A 17,080-nucleotide genomic window follows, 5' to 3' on the forward strand; every position below is an offset into this window, starting at 1 on the left:
TGTGGGCCGGAGTCAGTGACTATATTATCCTTTCAGTCTAGTGATGGCTCAGTTACTCATGGCAGCAGCAGGGTCTTCTCCTTAAATGTAAAAAATCAGTGATCTGTGGCCATTTGTGCTGCTGAGATAAGTTTCCTTTTTTGTGTCTGCTAGAACATCTAATGTAACTGTGCAGTGTGAAGCCTGCGGCCCTGTGTTATATACGTGGGTGGCATGGTACGCAGTCACTTGCTTGTATTGTGGGAATGCTGGTCACCTGCACTTTTGCAAATAAAAACACTGCACATCACTTGCCATGTAGCTCTCCTAGCATCTCCCTCCACACTTGTTAATAATACGTAATCATTTCTCCCCTCCAGTTTGTGGCGAACGGCCCTTATTTGTTACTTCCTAGTCTCTGCTTTTTCCATCTTTAGTCTCCTGCTTGAAGTGATAAGTGTTTCTGCTGTAGTAGTAATCACCCTGACGGCTTCCATAAAGGAAAGGGTATGGATTATAAATCGTAGAGAGACATTACTGTTCACCTGTAACAAAGTAACATTTCTGCAGACTTTTGACTGACCTCTTTGCTGTATAACTCAGTTATTTTCTCCTCTCAGTTCGAACACTTAAAGTGCAGCTCTACTCTGAAAAGTGACTAAAAATATCCCTTTCTTACTGTCCTGATCATTGGGTTGCTGACGGGTGCCTCTGGCTGGCAAAGTCAATGGGGTCCCACAATGCGCATGAACAGTGGTCTTTCTTCTCAATACTAAACTATACCAGAGAGTCTGTCTGCATTTTAAGGGGGCGGGGACTGCTGGCTCCCGCTCCCACATCCTTTCAGAGGAGCCCCAGATTCACTGGGGAGGGCTGGAGTACCAAATGCAAAACATCAATGGGTAGCCGTGTTAGTCTGAATCCACTGTATCCAGATGTGCCTGAAGAAGTGGGTTTTTTAACCCACGAAAGCTTATGCCCAAATAAAAATGCAAAACAGCTTGCAGTGGGGCTTGCTGGGGCTAATCTGTGTGGCTGGTAGACTGGAGTCTGCCCCCTCCTTGTAGGGGCATGGCATTGGTGAGTGCTCTTCTTGAGGGCAGTTTCCCTGAAGCTCTTCAGGGGTTCCTCTTGGGAGCTGCTGTCCATGCTCTTCCAGAGCCAACTGACTTGAATTGATCTTCCTGCTTTTAAACCCCTATTGCACCCCTTGCATGATTGACAGGGCTGGAGGGGCGGAGTCAGCCTGGCTCACAGTAGCTCCTTAATCACTTTGTCACCATGTGTGGCATCACACTTACCAAGAACAGCTACTCCCCTGTATTCTGGGTTATATCTAGTCACTTAAGTGATAAGAATGAGTTTTGCTACAATTTATTTGTTACATTCTCTTAGCTGCAGCATGGTTAAGATGGCTTTTTTTTCCTCCTTGTTTCCTGGGTTCCAGTTACAGAACCAGTCAGTTCCATCTCTTAATCCTCACTGAAGACCATGGGTTTGCACAGGTGTTGCTGAGATGATAATCTGAAGACCGCAGAGTTTGGCAGGAATCAGTGGCCTATTCTGGCTTCGAGTTCTGTTGTGGCTATGAGTAGCCAAAAAAGAGAGAATCCATTTTGATTCTCAGAGCTCAGGTTGTTTGTTTGCAAGGCTGGGAATAAAAAAAAAAATCTGTATTTGTAAATGGAGCACATTTAATTCACAAGTCATTGGCAGACGATAAATATGGAGACCCATCATGTCATTTTTAATGTACTCTGAAATGACAACAGCTTATTGAGCTAATGGTACTACAAGATAGCTAGTTTCAAAAATGAGCTGCGTTTTAGATAATGAGAAGCACGCAGTACAGCCATTTAGTAGGATAAGTTTGTAACACACTCCCCTGTTTGATTGCAGACTTGGTGTTCAGGCTCTTTCTTGATCATACAGACAGGAAAAGTTCTATAGTTTAAGTCATTTGTTCAAACTGATATTTTTCTCCCAATAAGAATCTTGATGATGTTTGTTAAAAACCCAAATCTAGACTGGCAAGTGCTCCCTTTTCTCAGTCTGTAACTAATCATTGTAGCGCTCTCTTTTGCTAAGAAAATTAATTATAAGCCTTTCCTAGGAATAGCCATTTATTCATTTCCATGTTGCAGACAGTACCTTACATGACCATCTATTCCTTTTGATTTAGCTCTTTAGTTGGATTTAATTTGTGGTGTGTCTTTTAAAACATGCTCAGTTTTGAAATATTAGACTGCGATTTTTTTTAAAGCTGATTTATTTTAAATCAGTTCATTGTTTTAACCTATTTATACGATTTACCTTGTTGCCTGCAAAAAGGCATAAGTAGATTCTAGCTCTTAATCATTTTAGAGTTTCTGGTTTATTATTTGCATTTTAATTTTAAAAGGTTTCAGAAGCAACTGAGGCATTGAGACAGGACACCATTGTTTGTTGAGCCTGAATTTAATTTTTTAAGGAAATGCTTGTGCCTTGTTTTTATAACTCCCTTGACTTGTACTCCCTTAGGCAGGGCCAGCTCCAGGCACCAGCCGAGCAAGCTTGTGCTTGGGGCGGCAGATTCGAAGGGGTAGCTTCCCTCCAATCCTTTTTTGCTTCGCCGCTCCGGCCACCCCGCAGGTGTTTTTTTTTTTTTTTTTTTTTTCTTTTTTTCTTTTTGGTTTGCTGCTCTGGCCGCCCTGTAGGGGTAGGGAGCGGCGGTGCGGAGGAGGGGAGTGCCCTGCTGGGAGCGGGCTGCGTGCTTCGTCTGCCCCAGCACTGTACCAGATCTGCAGCAAGCTTGGCAGGGCAGCCCGAGTCCTTCCCTGCCCGCCGACCGGAGCGGTGCGGAGCCCTCCCAACAGGTGGTGCGGCGGGAGTAGCCGCATGGCGAGCGCCCTGCTGAAGGAAGCCCTGGCGGCCCCCCTCCCCTCTCCCCCCTCCCCCCTGCTAGCCAGGGCGCGCACTCCGCTGCCCGGGGCACGTCTGCAGCGCAGGGAGTTCCCCTGCACCCTAGCTCCGGCTGCCCTGCACGGTGGTTTTTTGTTTTTTGTTTTTGCTTTGCCGCTCCGGCTGCCCTGCAGGGTTTTTTTTTTTTTTTTTTTTCTTCGCTTGGGGCGGCAAAAAAGCCAGAGCCGGCCCTGCCCTTAGGATCTACATCTTGTTTTATTCTTGACAAATACATCTTAATGTCAGTAGTCCCCGAAAGCTAATGTCCAGCCCCTTTGTAAATCCTTATATGTAGAGAACTTCGAATTGAATAATCAGCTCCATGGGAATTCGTAACAGTCATGTGAAAGCCGCTCACGCCCCAGAGTCAGGAAACCACCAAACAGTAGAATTGAGACTCAAATTGCAGCTTTTTATATGTAAAGAAACTAGAATCTGGTCAGGCGCTTCGCTGACCCCCTTCTCATAGGTTGTAACCTTGCAAAAAGAAAGGACACGGTCAGCTTGAAATCTAGTCAGCTTTAAAGAGTGAGTTGAAGACCGTTTCAGGTCCTGCACCTGTCCAAAGCCTCCTTCCAATCTTCACAGTTTTTAGTCACATTTCCCTATCTTAAAAAATATTGATTTACTTGGTTTTGTTTGAAAGACCCAAAAGAACAGAAGAAATGGTGAGAATGACTTAATATAAAATGTTCCTTTTTTAATTTTCACTTACAGCCAGCTCAAGTGGTGTTTGCACCAATAGTAGGTAATAAGATTATCAGACAATAGAGCGATGTCAAAGCTGCCAGGGTCCTTTTGTTGTAGTACCAGTGAACAATTTGAGTAATTGAAAGAGCCATAAATTACTAGAATTCTGTCTTCTCAAATTCAGATGAACACCAGGCAGTAGCTAATTTTCTTGTAAGATTTATCCTTAAAATTGGCTTGATTTAGCAAGTGCTCTAGAGATTTGCTAACCTCTTGATAGAAATGTGAATAATTTTTGTTGCAGATAAGTGTGGAAATTGTTTTTATAGTGAATCTTGGTCCCAGTCCAGTTCCTAGTGCAGAGGGATCCGCATCACAAATGGCACTAACTGATGGTCTTGTCAGTCAGCAGTTTGGGCAAGGATTGAATGGGCTATGCAGACAGAACTCTCACCGTAGATAAACTCCTTCCAGTAGCAGGCAAAGGTGTCTCCTGGAGGGTAGGTTGGTGTATCTATGGGAAGTCTGCATGGCTGACTTTTCTTTTCTCGGAATAGAGGGGTACACTCTGCACATCTGTCAGGTGTTTTCCACAAAAACGAAAGTCACGAAAGGTGACAACAGTCAAGCTGTGATGAAGTTCCAATGTCCAGAACACCCCTTTGATATCGCTCTTTTCTCGGGTATCTGTAACTGTTGCCAGTCTCCACACACAAATTTAGGGTGGCAAAATGAGAACCTTTCAACTCTCCTTGCTATGTGGGGAACCCAACTAAGCAGGCGCCACCACTCCATAATCCCGCACATTCAGGAGAACTTGTGGGTCTAACTTCCTTTGCCAGAAGTATCTCCCAGTAACACCCGTTGGAGCTGGGCTGGCAAAGCAGTCAAGCTGCTGAGAGAAGAAAGCCTCCATGTTTGCTGCAAGTCTGTGTATGTACATGTCTCAACGTCAGAAATTGTCAGCATATTGATATGTCTGGGGCAGTGCTGCATGAAAGTCTCACACACACACACACACACACACACACACACACACACACACACACACACAATCAAGGCTTATGAAATGGTTGTGTTTGGAGGAGATAGTGGAGTAGAGTGTGGGACATGTTCTTTTACCCTGTGAAATGCCACGTGTGTTGCCTGGTTTGGTCTGCACATTACAGCTCTCCCTCTTTCTCCCTTTAGACAGGCAGAATTGACAAGTCGTACCCAACAGTATGTGGTCACACAGGACCGGTGCTTGACATAGACTGGAGTCCCCATAATGATCAGGTCATTGCCAGTGGTTCTGAGGACTGCACTGTCATGGTAAGTTTAATGAAAAGTATATTTAAAAGCCTGAGACCTGGTTTCTATTTAGAAATTTTCACTTCTGTTTGATCTTCAAATAAAATTAGTTTAGAAAAGTATTGGGTGAGCTTTTATGGTACTGATGCTTCATTGACTTCAGAAATAATTCCACTAGAGAGGCTATTCCAGCTTAAGAGTTGACCATGGAGGTGACACTCTGCTTCCAAAGACAGGTAAGTGTCTCCTGTAACAGCACTCCGCTCTCAGCACCCGCCGAAAGCCTCATCTTGCAATCTGCTGGAGGCCTCCTCTCCCATTGACTTCGGTGATAGTAGTGGTCACTCTGTACTTGCGGGATCTGGCCCTGGCTAAGCAATGATACTAGTGTATCTGGAGGAGCCAATTAAACAAATTGGAATTAATAGGAGGGTGTTTAACAGCCCCATCGGTACTGCACAACAGGATGGATGAAGTCACCAAGGAACTGAGTCCCCCTTTGGGGATATCACTGCTCTATTGTAGTTAAGTGAGACACCTGAAGGTTATAAATGGAAGTATGAGACAGCAGGTCAGATAACTTATCAGCGTTCATAACAATACTGTGTTTTTTATATATGATGGTCACCCAATTATTACTGGGAAGAAACCTGTAAATCTAATCCCTGTGTGAAAACACAGTTAGATTACAGGATTTTGAACTTCGACAGTTGTCCATTTGACATTGCATTGTTCAAGAAAATCAAAGCCCAAAAATCCTAGAGGAACCTTCTCTTCTGAGTATCCAGCTAGGGGGTCAACTTTGGCATAATTGGCTTGGCCTTTCTCCATCCTTCCTAACTGTTCCAAAAACAAAACCTATCAGTAAATGCAGGTCTCTTTCATGGTCTCGCGGATGGGGTCCTTTAGGGGTGAGGAGGAGGAAGAGAAGTGATCATGATGGAACCAGTCATTGATATGTATCGTTTTATAGTGCTTTGAAGAAGGCAGATATGGCTCCGACCCCCAGAGCTCCCAACTGGAGAGGGGTGGGATTGAAGAAGAGTAAGGAGGGTGGGAATGGGGCAAAGGAGGACAAACACGGTTGCTCTTAGGACTGTTGCAGCCTTTGATTTAAGGGTGAACACTTTACTTTTCTCCACATCGACAGGATGTGGAGATATGTCAAAACTTTAACAGGGTTCTAAATTTTGCACGTGCCAATCTTGAGCATGGGTTCCTTTTTAACTTGGGTTAGAGCGCATTGAACAATAGATGGCCTTGATCAGTGATAGGCATTGACTCCATAAAAAATTAAAAAAATCCTTAAAAGATTAAATTACTAGGAAAAATGTTTTATCAAGATCTTAGTTTGGCCATATTTAGAAACTCTTTACTCTGAAAACTACATGGAAACTTTTTCATATTAGTCATATTAATAATTTCCCTGTCAGGGATGGTCTAGGTTTACTTGATGACTTCTCGACGTCCTTTCCAGCTCTTCATTTAGAAGAGTCTGTGTTGGAAAAAGAACATCAGTGGCAAAGACCAGCCTAAGTCCCTCCTCTGATCACTGATATTTATTAGGATGTGGTGCTAAAAGACCAAGGCCGGCTCCAGGCACCAGCCGACCAAGTACGTGCTTGGGGCGGCACCTTGGAGCGGGGCGGCGCTAGGATTTTTATTTATTTATTTTATTTTGGTTTGGCGGTGGGGCGCTCTGGGGGGCGGGGGCTTGACGCGGCGCTTGGAGGGGGGCAGGGGCTTGGCACGGTGTGTCGCTTGGAGGGGGCAGGGGCGTGGCGCTTGGAGGGGCGGGGCTTCGGGTGGCGTGGCGCTTGGAGGGGGTGGGGCTTTGGGCGGCATGGTGCTGGGGGGGGGGGGGTTTGGGGGGGGGGGGGGGGGGGGGGGTTCGGCTGGGCGTCGCTCACGGGGGGGGGGGGGTACTGTGGGGTGGCGCTCTTCTTTTTTGGCTGGGACGGCAAAAAAGTTAGAGCCGGCCCTGTAAAAGACTCCCTGCAAGTCAGCCATGTGGCAAATGAAGCCCATCTAGATCATATTGGCATGTGAATAATCATACGGAATGACACATCTCCTTTTTAATACTGAGACTGTAAACTCTACAGAGCAGGGCCCATCCTTTATTCTGTGTTTGTATAGTGCTGATTACAATGAACCTCAATCTAACTGAGATCTGAGGAAATGCTATCCTGCAATGCGGATCTACTGTTTTCTAGTAAGTTACCTTCATTTTCCTGCTCTCTGACAGAAGAATGAGATGAGCAGTTCCCATCCTTTCCTCTCTGAATTGCTTTCAGAGAGACTTCCTTTAAAGTGCTGTGCTATGCAGATATGTTGGATGTTTCCTTTGAAGAATGATTCTCTTGTGCCAGCAAATGAGGAACTACTTAAATATTCATGCTTAGGAACCTTGTGAATGACTGTAATGTACTGCAGGTTTTGTATTCAGCTGGAAAATGTTTATTATGGAAGGGCTTATAGAAGATATCAAATGGCTCTTCTCAGATGGGAGGAATTAATTCTGGCATAAGCGAGCAGCCTTTTAAATAAGGTGAACTGGTAGTTTGTTTTCATGCCCTGGCCCATAGAAGTTGATTTGGTAAATAATTTTATTAAATTATTGACCATTGAATGTGTTAAAAATTAAACCAGAGCTCTTGCTGTAACTAGAGGCACCAGATAGCTTAGCTGGAAGCACCACGCTAGAAATAATGCCAATGACCCACAAGTATAGTTCTGTTAGTGTTTTTGTGACCTTTAATTAATTACCATAGTATCCAAGCACCTCAACCAATGAATTAATCACTCAGCTCCTGTGGTGATGGGCATAGTACAAGAATCTAAATAGGACAGTTACCCTCTTACCCCCCTCCCACCATGAAGTAGGGAAATAGTCTCCTCATGTCACAGATGGGGAAATTGAGGCACAGAAAGACATAGTGATCTCCCCAAGGTGATGCAATCATTGGCAGAGCTGGGGCTTAGAACCCAGGCCTCCTGATTCGCTCCTTTACTTCAACCACCATATATAACAACTTCTCCCAATCTATCACCCCTGAAATGTTCGTGGTAATAAATCTGTCACTTCTAGAAACTGACTCACTGAGTTTCTGTTGGGGACATGAGGAAATAGCCAGTTATTGATACTCTTTAAGGGTATAAGGGAAAGCAACCACTGAAAAATGGTGGAACTATCCTTATTCTCACGTGTGCTTTTAGTGCAAGAAACCTCTCTTCTGCTGTTCTTCTGAAAAGCAAACTTCCTGGTGCTGCTTCACTTTCTGTATTGAAAGCTGATGCAGAAATGCCAATTTAGGAAATGCAACTGCTGATAGAAAATTCAACAGATGTCAAAGCAATGACTCTCGCAACATTTTAAGCTTTCCTTTGTGCGCCTCATTCTGGGCGATTGTCCCATGTCTCAATGTGTCTCATGTCTGACCCTTTAGCAGGCTAAATCCTGTGACCAAACTGGAAGCGACTTAACTTGCCCCACATCTGATTTCATCCCGCACAGAAGAGACACTCCGCCCTGCACTGGAATGAGTTGGCCAGTTCACTCTGGAGCATAGTCTGACCTTTTGCTTTCCCTGTGTTTTGCAATACAAGCAGGATTATTGCAATAAGGATTACAGTGCTCTACAACTGCTGTGAAATGCATGTGGCTTTTCTCCCCCTCCACTCCGCATAGTTCTCCCAGTTTCAGCATTTGTTTTCTGTAGCTTTTTAATTTGTTTCACTGGTATTTTCTGTGGGTAACCCCTGTTTACACCCGATACTTGAGCTCTCCGAACCAGTAGCAAATGATTTTCTAAAATTCACCAAGGAATTTGTTCCCCCTTAAAAATGCAAACCAAACTAGAGGTGTGGTGGGGTTTCTAATGCTCATGTTGCTGCTGGAACTCCAGGCAAGAACTTCGTGATGGGTGCAATTGGGCCAAATAATCCACCATCTGTGCATTCTCCCTCACACAACCAATGGATGCGTTGTATGCAAATCAGCTGCAGAGAAGGGTTAGTGAGTGGTTGAGTTAATTCTGATATATCAGTGGTCTGGGACGCTTGGAACGGCATAGATACGTGCCTTGCTGCGGCTGTACGTGCGTGGGTGTAATTTGTAAAGTAAAAATGGCCAAGAAGATGGTAACAGACTGTGAAATCCTGTGATTGAACCCGATGATATTCTGAACAGAAAGAGCTCTCTGCCATGCTTGTAGCTGTTTCCATTGTGTCTCACGGACACAACGGACATTTTAGGCTTCAGAGGGACACACAGTGATGTTCTGGGAATCCTGTTATATAGATAACGTGATCCTCTAACACAGTGGTCTAGCTGCTGCTCTTGTTGAAATCAGTGGCAAAACGCCTGTTGACTTCAAAATGAATAGGATGGGAGCCAGTCTTTGCAGAGTGAACGGGTATGTATGCAGTTTTGTAACCTGGTCAAACACGGTGGTTACTAACAAAAGCCATGTTTAAATACCATTGTTGCTGCTAGCACCGTTTCAGTGGTGGAATGAACCAGATAAAGGAGAAAACAAGATTTAAAAACTCCATGAGTAATTCGAGTTACTATCAAGGCTTGAATGTTTAACCTGGCAAACAGTTATACCTAGCTCGCAGTGACTGATGGCAAAGCAAGCATGTTCAGTGATCTTTACAGGGCAGATACAGCATTCAGAAAGCTGCATCAGTGAACAGTGAAAATCAATTTGGGGTTGTTATTTTTTTTTTTTTAAATTAAATTAAATTAATGGAGATATCCCATCTCCTAGAACTGGAAGGAACCTTGAAAGGTCATTGAGTCCAGCCCCCTGCCTTCACTAGCAGGACCAAGTACTGATTTTGCCCCAGATCCCTAAGTGGCCCCCTCAAGGATTGAACTCACAACCCTGGGTTTAGCAGGCCAATGCTCAACCCACTGAGCTATCCCTCCTCCCCTATTTTGAGGTAAGCTGATTTGCTTTGAGCATCTGTGTCTCAAAGTTGTGGGTGTTGGTTTGTTTGGATTTTTTGTTTTGTTTTTTGTTTTGTTTTTTGGTTAGTGTCCATGCTCTGTTGGAGTGGAGAAATTGGGATTCGTGCTAAAATCTACACTGGCCCCGCTGTGTGCATCTACCACCCCCATTTTATTTCCAAAATCCGTTTGAATTCCATCTCGTTCTGGCTGACTGTGGACTTGACTTTGACAGCTTGCTTGAGGATTGTGGGCAGAATCTGACAATCCTTAGTCAATCCTTCCAAAAAAGCAAACAATAGAAGGTTGAAGCAATTTGCGGTTATGCTGCCATCTGTTGGTGCGCAGTTATAATTTGTTTTGTTACATGTAGGTCAGATTTGGTTGAGAAATGAAAAACACCATGAATCACAGAAACCACCTTTATTAAATGTCCCGTCCCGCCTCTTCACTTAAAATTCCAAAGAGACATGATTGTTAGTGTTTGGGATTTCATGATCTCTGGTGTTTCCTCCTTCAGACAGAGTTCTCCAGCTGCCTGGAGACATCTTGCTACGCCTCTAGCACACAAATGTGGTGCTGCGGATTGGAAGTGGAGTGAATTGGCAGCGCTTTGTGTAGAAGCTTACACAGTCCCGATCTGCACCTCTCTAACCTCCACCAGCACCTAACTGCACTCCCCATATAACCAACGACAGAAATCAGACCTTGAATTTTAACATAGAAGCCACTGTGAACATTCTTAATCCAAGCACAGCCACCTCTATTAAAACTAGGGAACCCCAGCCCTAAGATGGCTGCCTGTTCTTCCCAACAAGAAAAAATGCAGTTAGGAAATGGATCAGTTTATTCAGATGCAGTTTTTGAATCCGTTTATTTAGAAGTATGTCTTGAATGAGGTGTCTCTTTGGACGTGGAAATGGGGAAGATGTGGATTAAAAATATCGCTGGCCAAATTGTGTGCCCTCAAGACACTGATCTACAGAGGTATGTTCCAAGCAGCCCAGTTGTGGCACAGACTTATTTGGGACCATGAATGAGTCCCTCGCTTTCTTGCCTTCCAGCCCAGATCAAGAGGGGTGAATTTGGACTTTTTAATGGTACAGCACTCATGGAATGACTGGTGTGTCCTTTAAAGTTGATGGCCCTTCAGTAATCATTTTTTACCTACCCCTTTGCAGGTATGGCAGATCCCAGAGAACGGACTCACTCTCTCCTTGACGGAGCCTGTGGTAGTTTTAGAAGGCCATTCAAAAAGAGTTGGCATCGTTGCTTGGCATCCAACTGCACGCAATGTGCTGCTCAGTGCAGGTATGATGTGTAAGCATTGCGGGGGGAATGAATGACTCTCACCTATGTTTCGTTCGTACACCAGATAATTCGGAGGGGAATTGCTGACCCTTCCCCGTTACCATTTCCCTGGGTTCCTTTGGTCGTAGGGCTGGGGCAATCACGATACTGTTCTTGTTTTACCGTATTACCAGTCACGGACCCCGTTATGCTAGATGCAGTATAAACAGAAAAATACTGCTTTTTTTTTTCCTGCTAATGCAGAGAGTTACCATCTTCTCCCATTCTGTGCTGAGTGCTTGCCCTCTCTGATTTGCAGATATGAGACCTAGGAAATTGTCTGCAGGAAACAGTTGTATTTAAACCATTCCAGACTTTATTGATAAGCAAGTATAACAACTGTTTCAGGTTCAGCTATTCAACAATTCACCCTCTCCCCCCTCCCCTTTTAACAAAAGTGTAAATGTTTTTTTTCCAGGTCAGTTTCTCATATACTAACAAAAAATAACAAATGGGGGTGGTGGTCTCTTACTGATAGTCCAAGGTATCAAAGCAAAGGTGTCAAAGATTATAAGCATACATATTGCAGGCCTCCTCCATCCGTCCAGTTCCATCTTTGGTCCTGTCCACATTAGCAGAAGTTTACAAGTGTGGTGGCAACAATCTTCAAATACTGTTAGTCTTGACATGGTTTGTTTTCACACTCAGTGCAGTGTGTAACTATGTGAATAACCTATGATGGAAACCTGGTAGGGGACTGCAACTTAGGTGTCTGCTAGCAGGGATACCCAGGAAAGCAAGTACCTCTGCATGCTGGTGAGAACAGTATCGAAAACCAGCTGTAGCAAGCTACAGTGTATGGTTCTGGCAGGACCCTGCTTCAAATGTGTAGCTGCTATGGTTTTGTTCCCATATGGACAGCACCTAAGGCAGGGGTAATCAATTATTTTTGTCAAGATCCCAATTTCTTGGTCAAGGTATAGTCAAGGTCCAGACCCCCACCCAGGTCCCCTCCCCTAACCCCTAATTGCCCACCAGCTCCCTGCCTGGAGAGTAGTGACCTTATTTCCCTAACAGGAAAACAGGATTCAGAGGGCTGGCCTGAGCCACCTGGTGTTGCTGCTGTCCTTCCCCCCGCCCCCATGTTCCTCCGTGTCCCCAGTTGAGCCAAGTTGCAGAGATGGGGGGCAGGTGGAAGAGGAATGGGTATCTGGGTAGCGAAGCAAGGTGTGAATGTTTGTGAGTACTTTTGAGCTTGGAGCCAGGAGGTGAAGCTATTGGACTATGATCCAGCTAGTGGTGAAATGCCCCTTTGGAGGCTGGGATAACGGGGCGGGGGGGGGGGGGGGGGGGGGGGGGGCGGGGGGACACCGGGGGGGGGTGGGGGGTTGCGCTTGGTGCCCCAGCACAAGCGGATGCTGCAGGATCCCTTCAGGCACTTACCAGCTGGGTTTCCAGGTAGGTTTCAAGGCCCACAAGTTGCAACTCCATGGCCCAGCCAACCCCACCATCTCCAGGAAACGCAGAGAAGAATTTGAATTAGGGCCCGGACAGTGCTGCCCTCTGGGCTGCAGAATGAGCACGTTGCACTCCCATCGCTTCCTGATTGGAGCGGCAGGGCATAGTGGAGACACATTGGACTGCCTGTGGGGGCGGGGTGTGTGTGTGGGTGTGCAGACATCCCCTCCTAAATGTTGCCACTCACCCCCTGCCCCATCCCTGCACTGCTGCCTGTGGGCTGAGGCTGCACAAGCAACCGCCCAGGGGAACACACTGCCCACCAGCTTGGGGACCCTGCGCTGGGGAGTGGACGTGGCTCCGCACGGCTCCAGCGCCGGCTCAGGTTCAGCCTGTGGAGTCTGCTGAAAAGCGCCTGGTGGTCGGGATTTGGCCCACGATCCACCTATTGACTACCCCTGGCCAAAGGCCTTGTCTGCACGAGAACTGTACTGGTTTAGTGAAATCTGTGCAGCCCCTTGGGAAGATGCTTATTTTGGTTTAAGGATGCCATATCAATTTAGCTGAATTGCTATAACTTTCCCATGTAGACAAAGCCCAAGTCCCTGTTTGAGACGAGCCAAACAGTCTTGCATGTCCATCTGAATGGTACCTGCATGTGTTTGGAGAGTCTTTTCACAAACTCTCATTTTCAGTACTTACTGTCCCCTTTATTTGCACAGCCCATCCAATGGGATTCCTTTAACCTCTGTTACAATTGCATCCTTTGACAGGCGTGCCGAAGAAAACAAGATGAAGACATATTTTTGTGGTCCAAGTCAGTCTCAGTAAAAGTGGCATGAGGACTTGATTGCGTAGCCTGAAACTGGGCGAAACTTGGCTAGGTTAGTTTTGAGTCTAGTAATGGAAACTAGCAGAGTTTCACTGGAATCTTTTCTGGGTCATTAGATCCTCTGCATAGGCAGATGTCTTTTGAGACTTCGGTTTGGATTCGAACTGGTTTCCTAACCAAAGGTTTGACTGACCACATCGTCAGCCTGCTAGGGCCATGACTGGCTGAGTCTACCCACAGCATTGCTTGTGCGGGGGTCTTGTTGAGACTGCTTGTGCCTGGTGGAGCTCTGTATTCCCCAGTGTCAGAAACCAGGAGCCATATAATCGTTTGTCCCAGCTTTGAACATGCAAGATCCGTGCCTTTTGTTTCAGAAGGAGGCTGTCAGAGGCTGAAGGGAATCAGGGAGATTGGTGGTTCTATTTCGCAGGTCAGAGGCCTAGAACACAGTCCAGACAGTTCACACCAGGTCTTAAAATGTTGCTTCAGTCACCTGCCTAGGTGTTGCTCTGAGTCTCACAACATGGGCCTAAAGCCCAAGTATTCCTACACAAAATGCATGGGGAGAGCAGCAACTGAGGCCAGGGCACTTTCCCTCTCGCATGTGCCTTTCAGCCGCACCTGAACCTCCTCAGCCTTCATCTTCAGCATCCTCTCTGTCAGAGACCTCTCCCCCTGTTCCACGGCCCTCTCGCGCCGCTCCACGGCCCTCTCGCGCCGCTCCACAGCCCTTGCCCTGCGTTCCACGGCCTTCTCCCTCTTCTCCACTTCCCTCTCCCGCTGGCTGGCACGCAGAGCCAGCGCCCCCATCTGCTCCATGAGGTGAGCCCATTCCCCCTCTGCGACTGGCTGGTGCTGTACCACAGGCAAGTGCGCCACTGGGCATTGGTTGACCTGCCTGTGCCCACTCTTCTCCAGCTCCTCTCTGTGCATGCTCCTCAGGTGTTTCCACAGAGCGGTGGTCCCAACGTTCAGCCCTGGACCACGGCTGACCTGTCGGCCACAGAGCCTGCAGGCAGCATATTGGCTGGGGTGGTGACCAGTCCGGGGCGGGGCAATGTGGAAGTACTCCCACACCTCAGAAAATCTCACTCCCCTGCCATGGTGTGTGTGGGCAGGCACTGCACCTCTCCGCGCTCCTGTGTTACCACCCTCTTCCTCCTCTATCCTCACAACCACCTCCTCCTCTTCCTGCTTCATCCCCTCTCGAGAAGTTCAGTACACATAGAAGTGCAAAGTGCGACCAATGCTCTAAAACCCCTGCACCCCAAGTGTGAAACCTCTTAACCCTCAGAATGCCTCAAAGAAACACATCCATCAAATTCGTCCAGTTCACTCTGGGACCTTCTCTTCTCCCCTTATTCCTCCAATAGAGAGAGGGAGTGATTCAGTCTTATGTGACCGTTGTCTCCTTAGTAGCGGAGTCCCTGTTCAGTTCCATCCACTTGTCCCCTCTCGCCCATAGGTGATGCAGCAAAGCTGAGCAAAAGTCTCTTAGTTGTGTCTCGAGTTTTGGATTTGAGTGAAACCAAAACTTGGAGGGTCCAAACCTGTGTGAACTGAAGTTGCTGCAATAACCAAACCTATGCAGGCTGGAATGGCAGTCTTTTTAAAGCTTTTCTTCCTCCTCTAAAGAGTCTCAGCACTTACCTAGTGCTTTTCATCAGCACCCTTCACAAATGTGAGCTAGTCCTCGTGACAACCCTGTGAGGTAGGTCACGTGTCCATACGTAGCCGGTGTGCAAGGCCTTGGAGTGCTTTGGTTACACAGCTGGGGTTACAGGTTAGAAATTGCTGGCTCCCCGTCCTTTGCTTGCCAGGCCACTCAGCGTGCAAAATCCTCCGCACGTTGGTTACTTGCACCAGTCTCGTATTCCGGAGCCCAGGCTCTTTGTGCCCTGGCTTCTGGCACGGCGCAGTCTGCAGCGGTGCAGTCCCAAAGTGGGCCGGGTGATTCCTCTTTCCTTTTAATAACAGCAACCAAAGCCCACGTGGAACAGTTTATGATACAGCCATGGCTGTGTCTGACTCTGCCCGGCTGGGGGCCCCCTCCCTAGTCCCTTGGGTTGCTGTAATCCGGAGCCCCAGGAGGTCTCAGTCAGGAAGGGGTGCTCTGAGTCAGTCCGTAACTTTCCCTGGTAGGCAGTACCAGCCGTGGGTCTCTCTCATGATCTTCCCACGGTGCCTTTCTCTGCCCTACCAAGCCTGGGCTGGGCCAGGCTGCTTCGCTTCCCTTCCTGCTGCTCCAGCTTCTCATCAGCTGAGACACAAACTCCAGGCAGGCTGTGCAGTCATGGAGGCACAGACGCCCCCCCCCCTCTGCACAGCTGCCGGAGCCTGCCCTCTCTGCAGGCTGGGGGAGGAGGAGGTGGAGCCGGGGGTTCCTCTCCTGGCACGCGCTCTGCCTTGGCAAAACTCTTTCTGCAGGTGGGGCGTGGGGAGCCTTGATGCCCAGATCCCTGAAGATTTGCTGGCCCCCAGGCTGGCTTCAGCCACTCTTTTCCCTCTCCTCTGCTGCTTCCTACCCCAGTTACTTCTTAGTGTGTGATCAGACCAGGAAGTGCTGGCTGACTCCTGTGTCAATCATTCTCTGCACTAGAGAAATTTTAAAGAGACAGGATCCCAGGAGGTCTGGGGCATTGCTGGAAGCAGCTGCGAGTCCCGGGAACCGGATTCTTAATTCACTGGATGGCGGCTCTAGGCCCAGTGTTACGCCTTTCAGTCTGGCATGTGGAGCAGTATATCCGGCACTTCCAGCTCTTCCGGCTGCACTGGGAGACCAGCTAGCAGGGAGGAGATTAGTGTGGCCCTGTATTTGGTGACGAAACAAACCTGGGACACCTTTTGGATGGCTCCAGCATACGAGGGTGGGAGCTGGGTGGATGATGGTTTATGAAGTTGCCTGTCTTAACGTCGCCTCTTGCTGAGCTTTGCCCGGGTGCCATATCAGGGGTGTTCAGGACATTCTGGGCTCGATTTTGCTGCCCATGTACAGATTCTTGGTGCACTGCCACACTGGGAGTTCCCGGGATCCGTAGTGCTTGAAAAGGGGGTGGCCAGCGGGGCCGGGAAAGGGCTCTGCTGTTCTAGCAGTGCAGTGTTTGTAGTAGAGGAGGGTGCTGGGGGAAGAGGCAGAATGCCAGGCCATGAGGAGGTGGGGAAAGCAGGACGAGCACAGGGCAGACGGGTTGGTAGGGCACAGATGAATTAGAACCAGGAGGGAATCTAGGTTTCAGATCACTACATCCACCCCCACTAAACCTGGGATCTGGCCACTGGATGGCAGACAAATTTGTCCCCTAGTAGGAGGCTGATGAAGTGCTTTGAAGATGACAAGTGCTGTGTTTGTGCCTAGTAGTATTGCACAGGAACGGCGCTGCTGTGCGAAAGTCTCCATTCTTGCTAGCCCCTTACTGCTGACCTGGGCCATATGCAAACTGGGATTGGGGCGGGGCCAAGAAAAAGAGCTGTCAGGCTGATGAGCGCCCAGCAGAGGTGGGGGAGGGATCTTGGAGAGCCTTTGGGGCTGTTCTCTTTAACAGAGGCCTTGGCTACACTGGCAATTCACAGCGCTGCACTTGCTGCACTCAGGGGTGTGAACCCCCCCCCCCCGAGTGCAGCGCTGTGAAGCGCCAGTGTAA

General features: G+C 47.6%; 2 protein-coding genes across 3 annotated transcripts in view; one reads left to right on the forward strand and one right to left on the reverse strand.

Annotated features, from left to right (window-relative positions):
- CORO1C (coronin 1C) overlaps positions 1-17,080 on the forward strand; it is a 75,919-nt gene that overhangs the window by 49,700 nt on the left and 9,139 nt on the right. For both annotated transcript variants that reach the window (XM_034790580.1, XM_034790581.1), the window contains exons 3-4: positions 4,801-4,923; positions 11,041-11,170. In XM_034790580.1, coding sequence (XP_034646471.1) covers positions 4,801-4,923; positions 11,041-11,170 — 253 coding nt within the window. The remainder of the gene's footprint in view (positions 1-4,800; positions 4,924-11,040; positions 11,171-17,080) is intronic.
- Positions 13,564-16,001, reverse strand: LOC117887873 (zinc finger BED domain-containing protein 2-like). Its single transcript, XM_034790582.1, has one exon. The coding sequence runs from the start codon at positions 14,637-14,639 to the stop codon at positions 13,986-13,988; it is 654 nt and encodes a 217-aa protein (XP_034646473.1). The 5' UTR covers positions 14,640-16,001; the 3' UTR covers positions 13,564-13,985.

This window comes from Trachemys scripta, chromosome 15 (genome assembly GCF_013100865.1).
Source record: "Trachemys scripta elegans isolate TJP31775 chromosome 15, CAS_Tse_1.0, whole genome shotgun sequence".
NCBI classification, from domain to species: Eukaryota; Metazoa; Chordata; order Testudines; family Emydidae; genus Trachemys; species Trachemys scripta.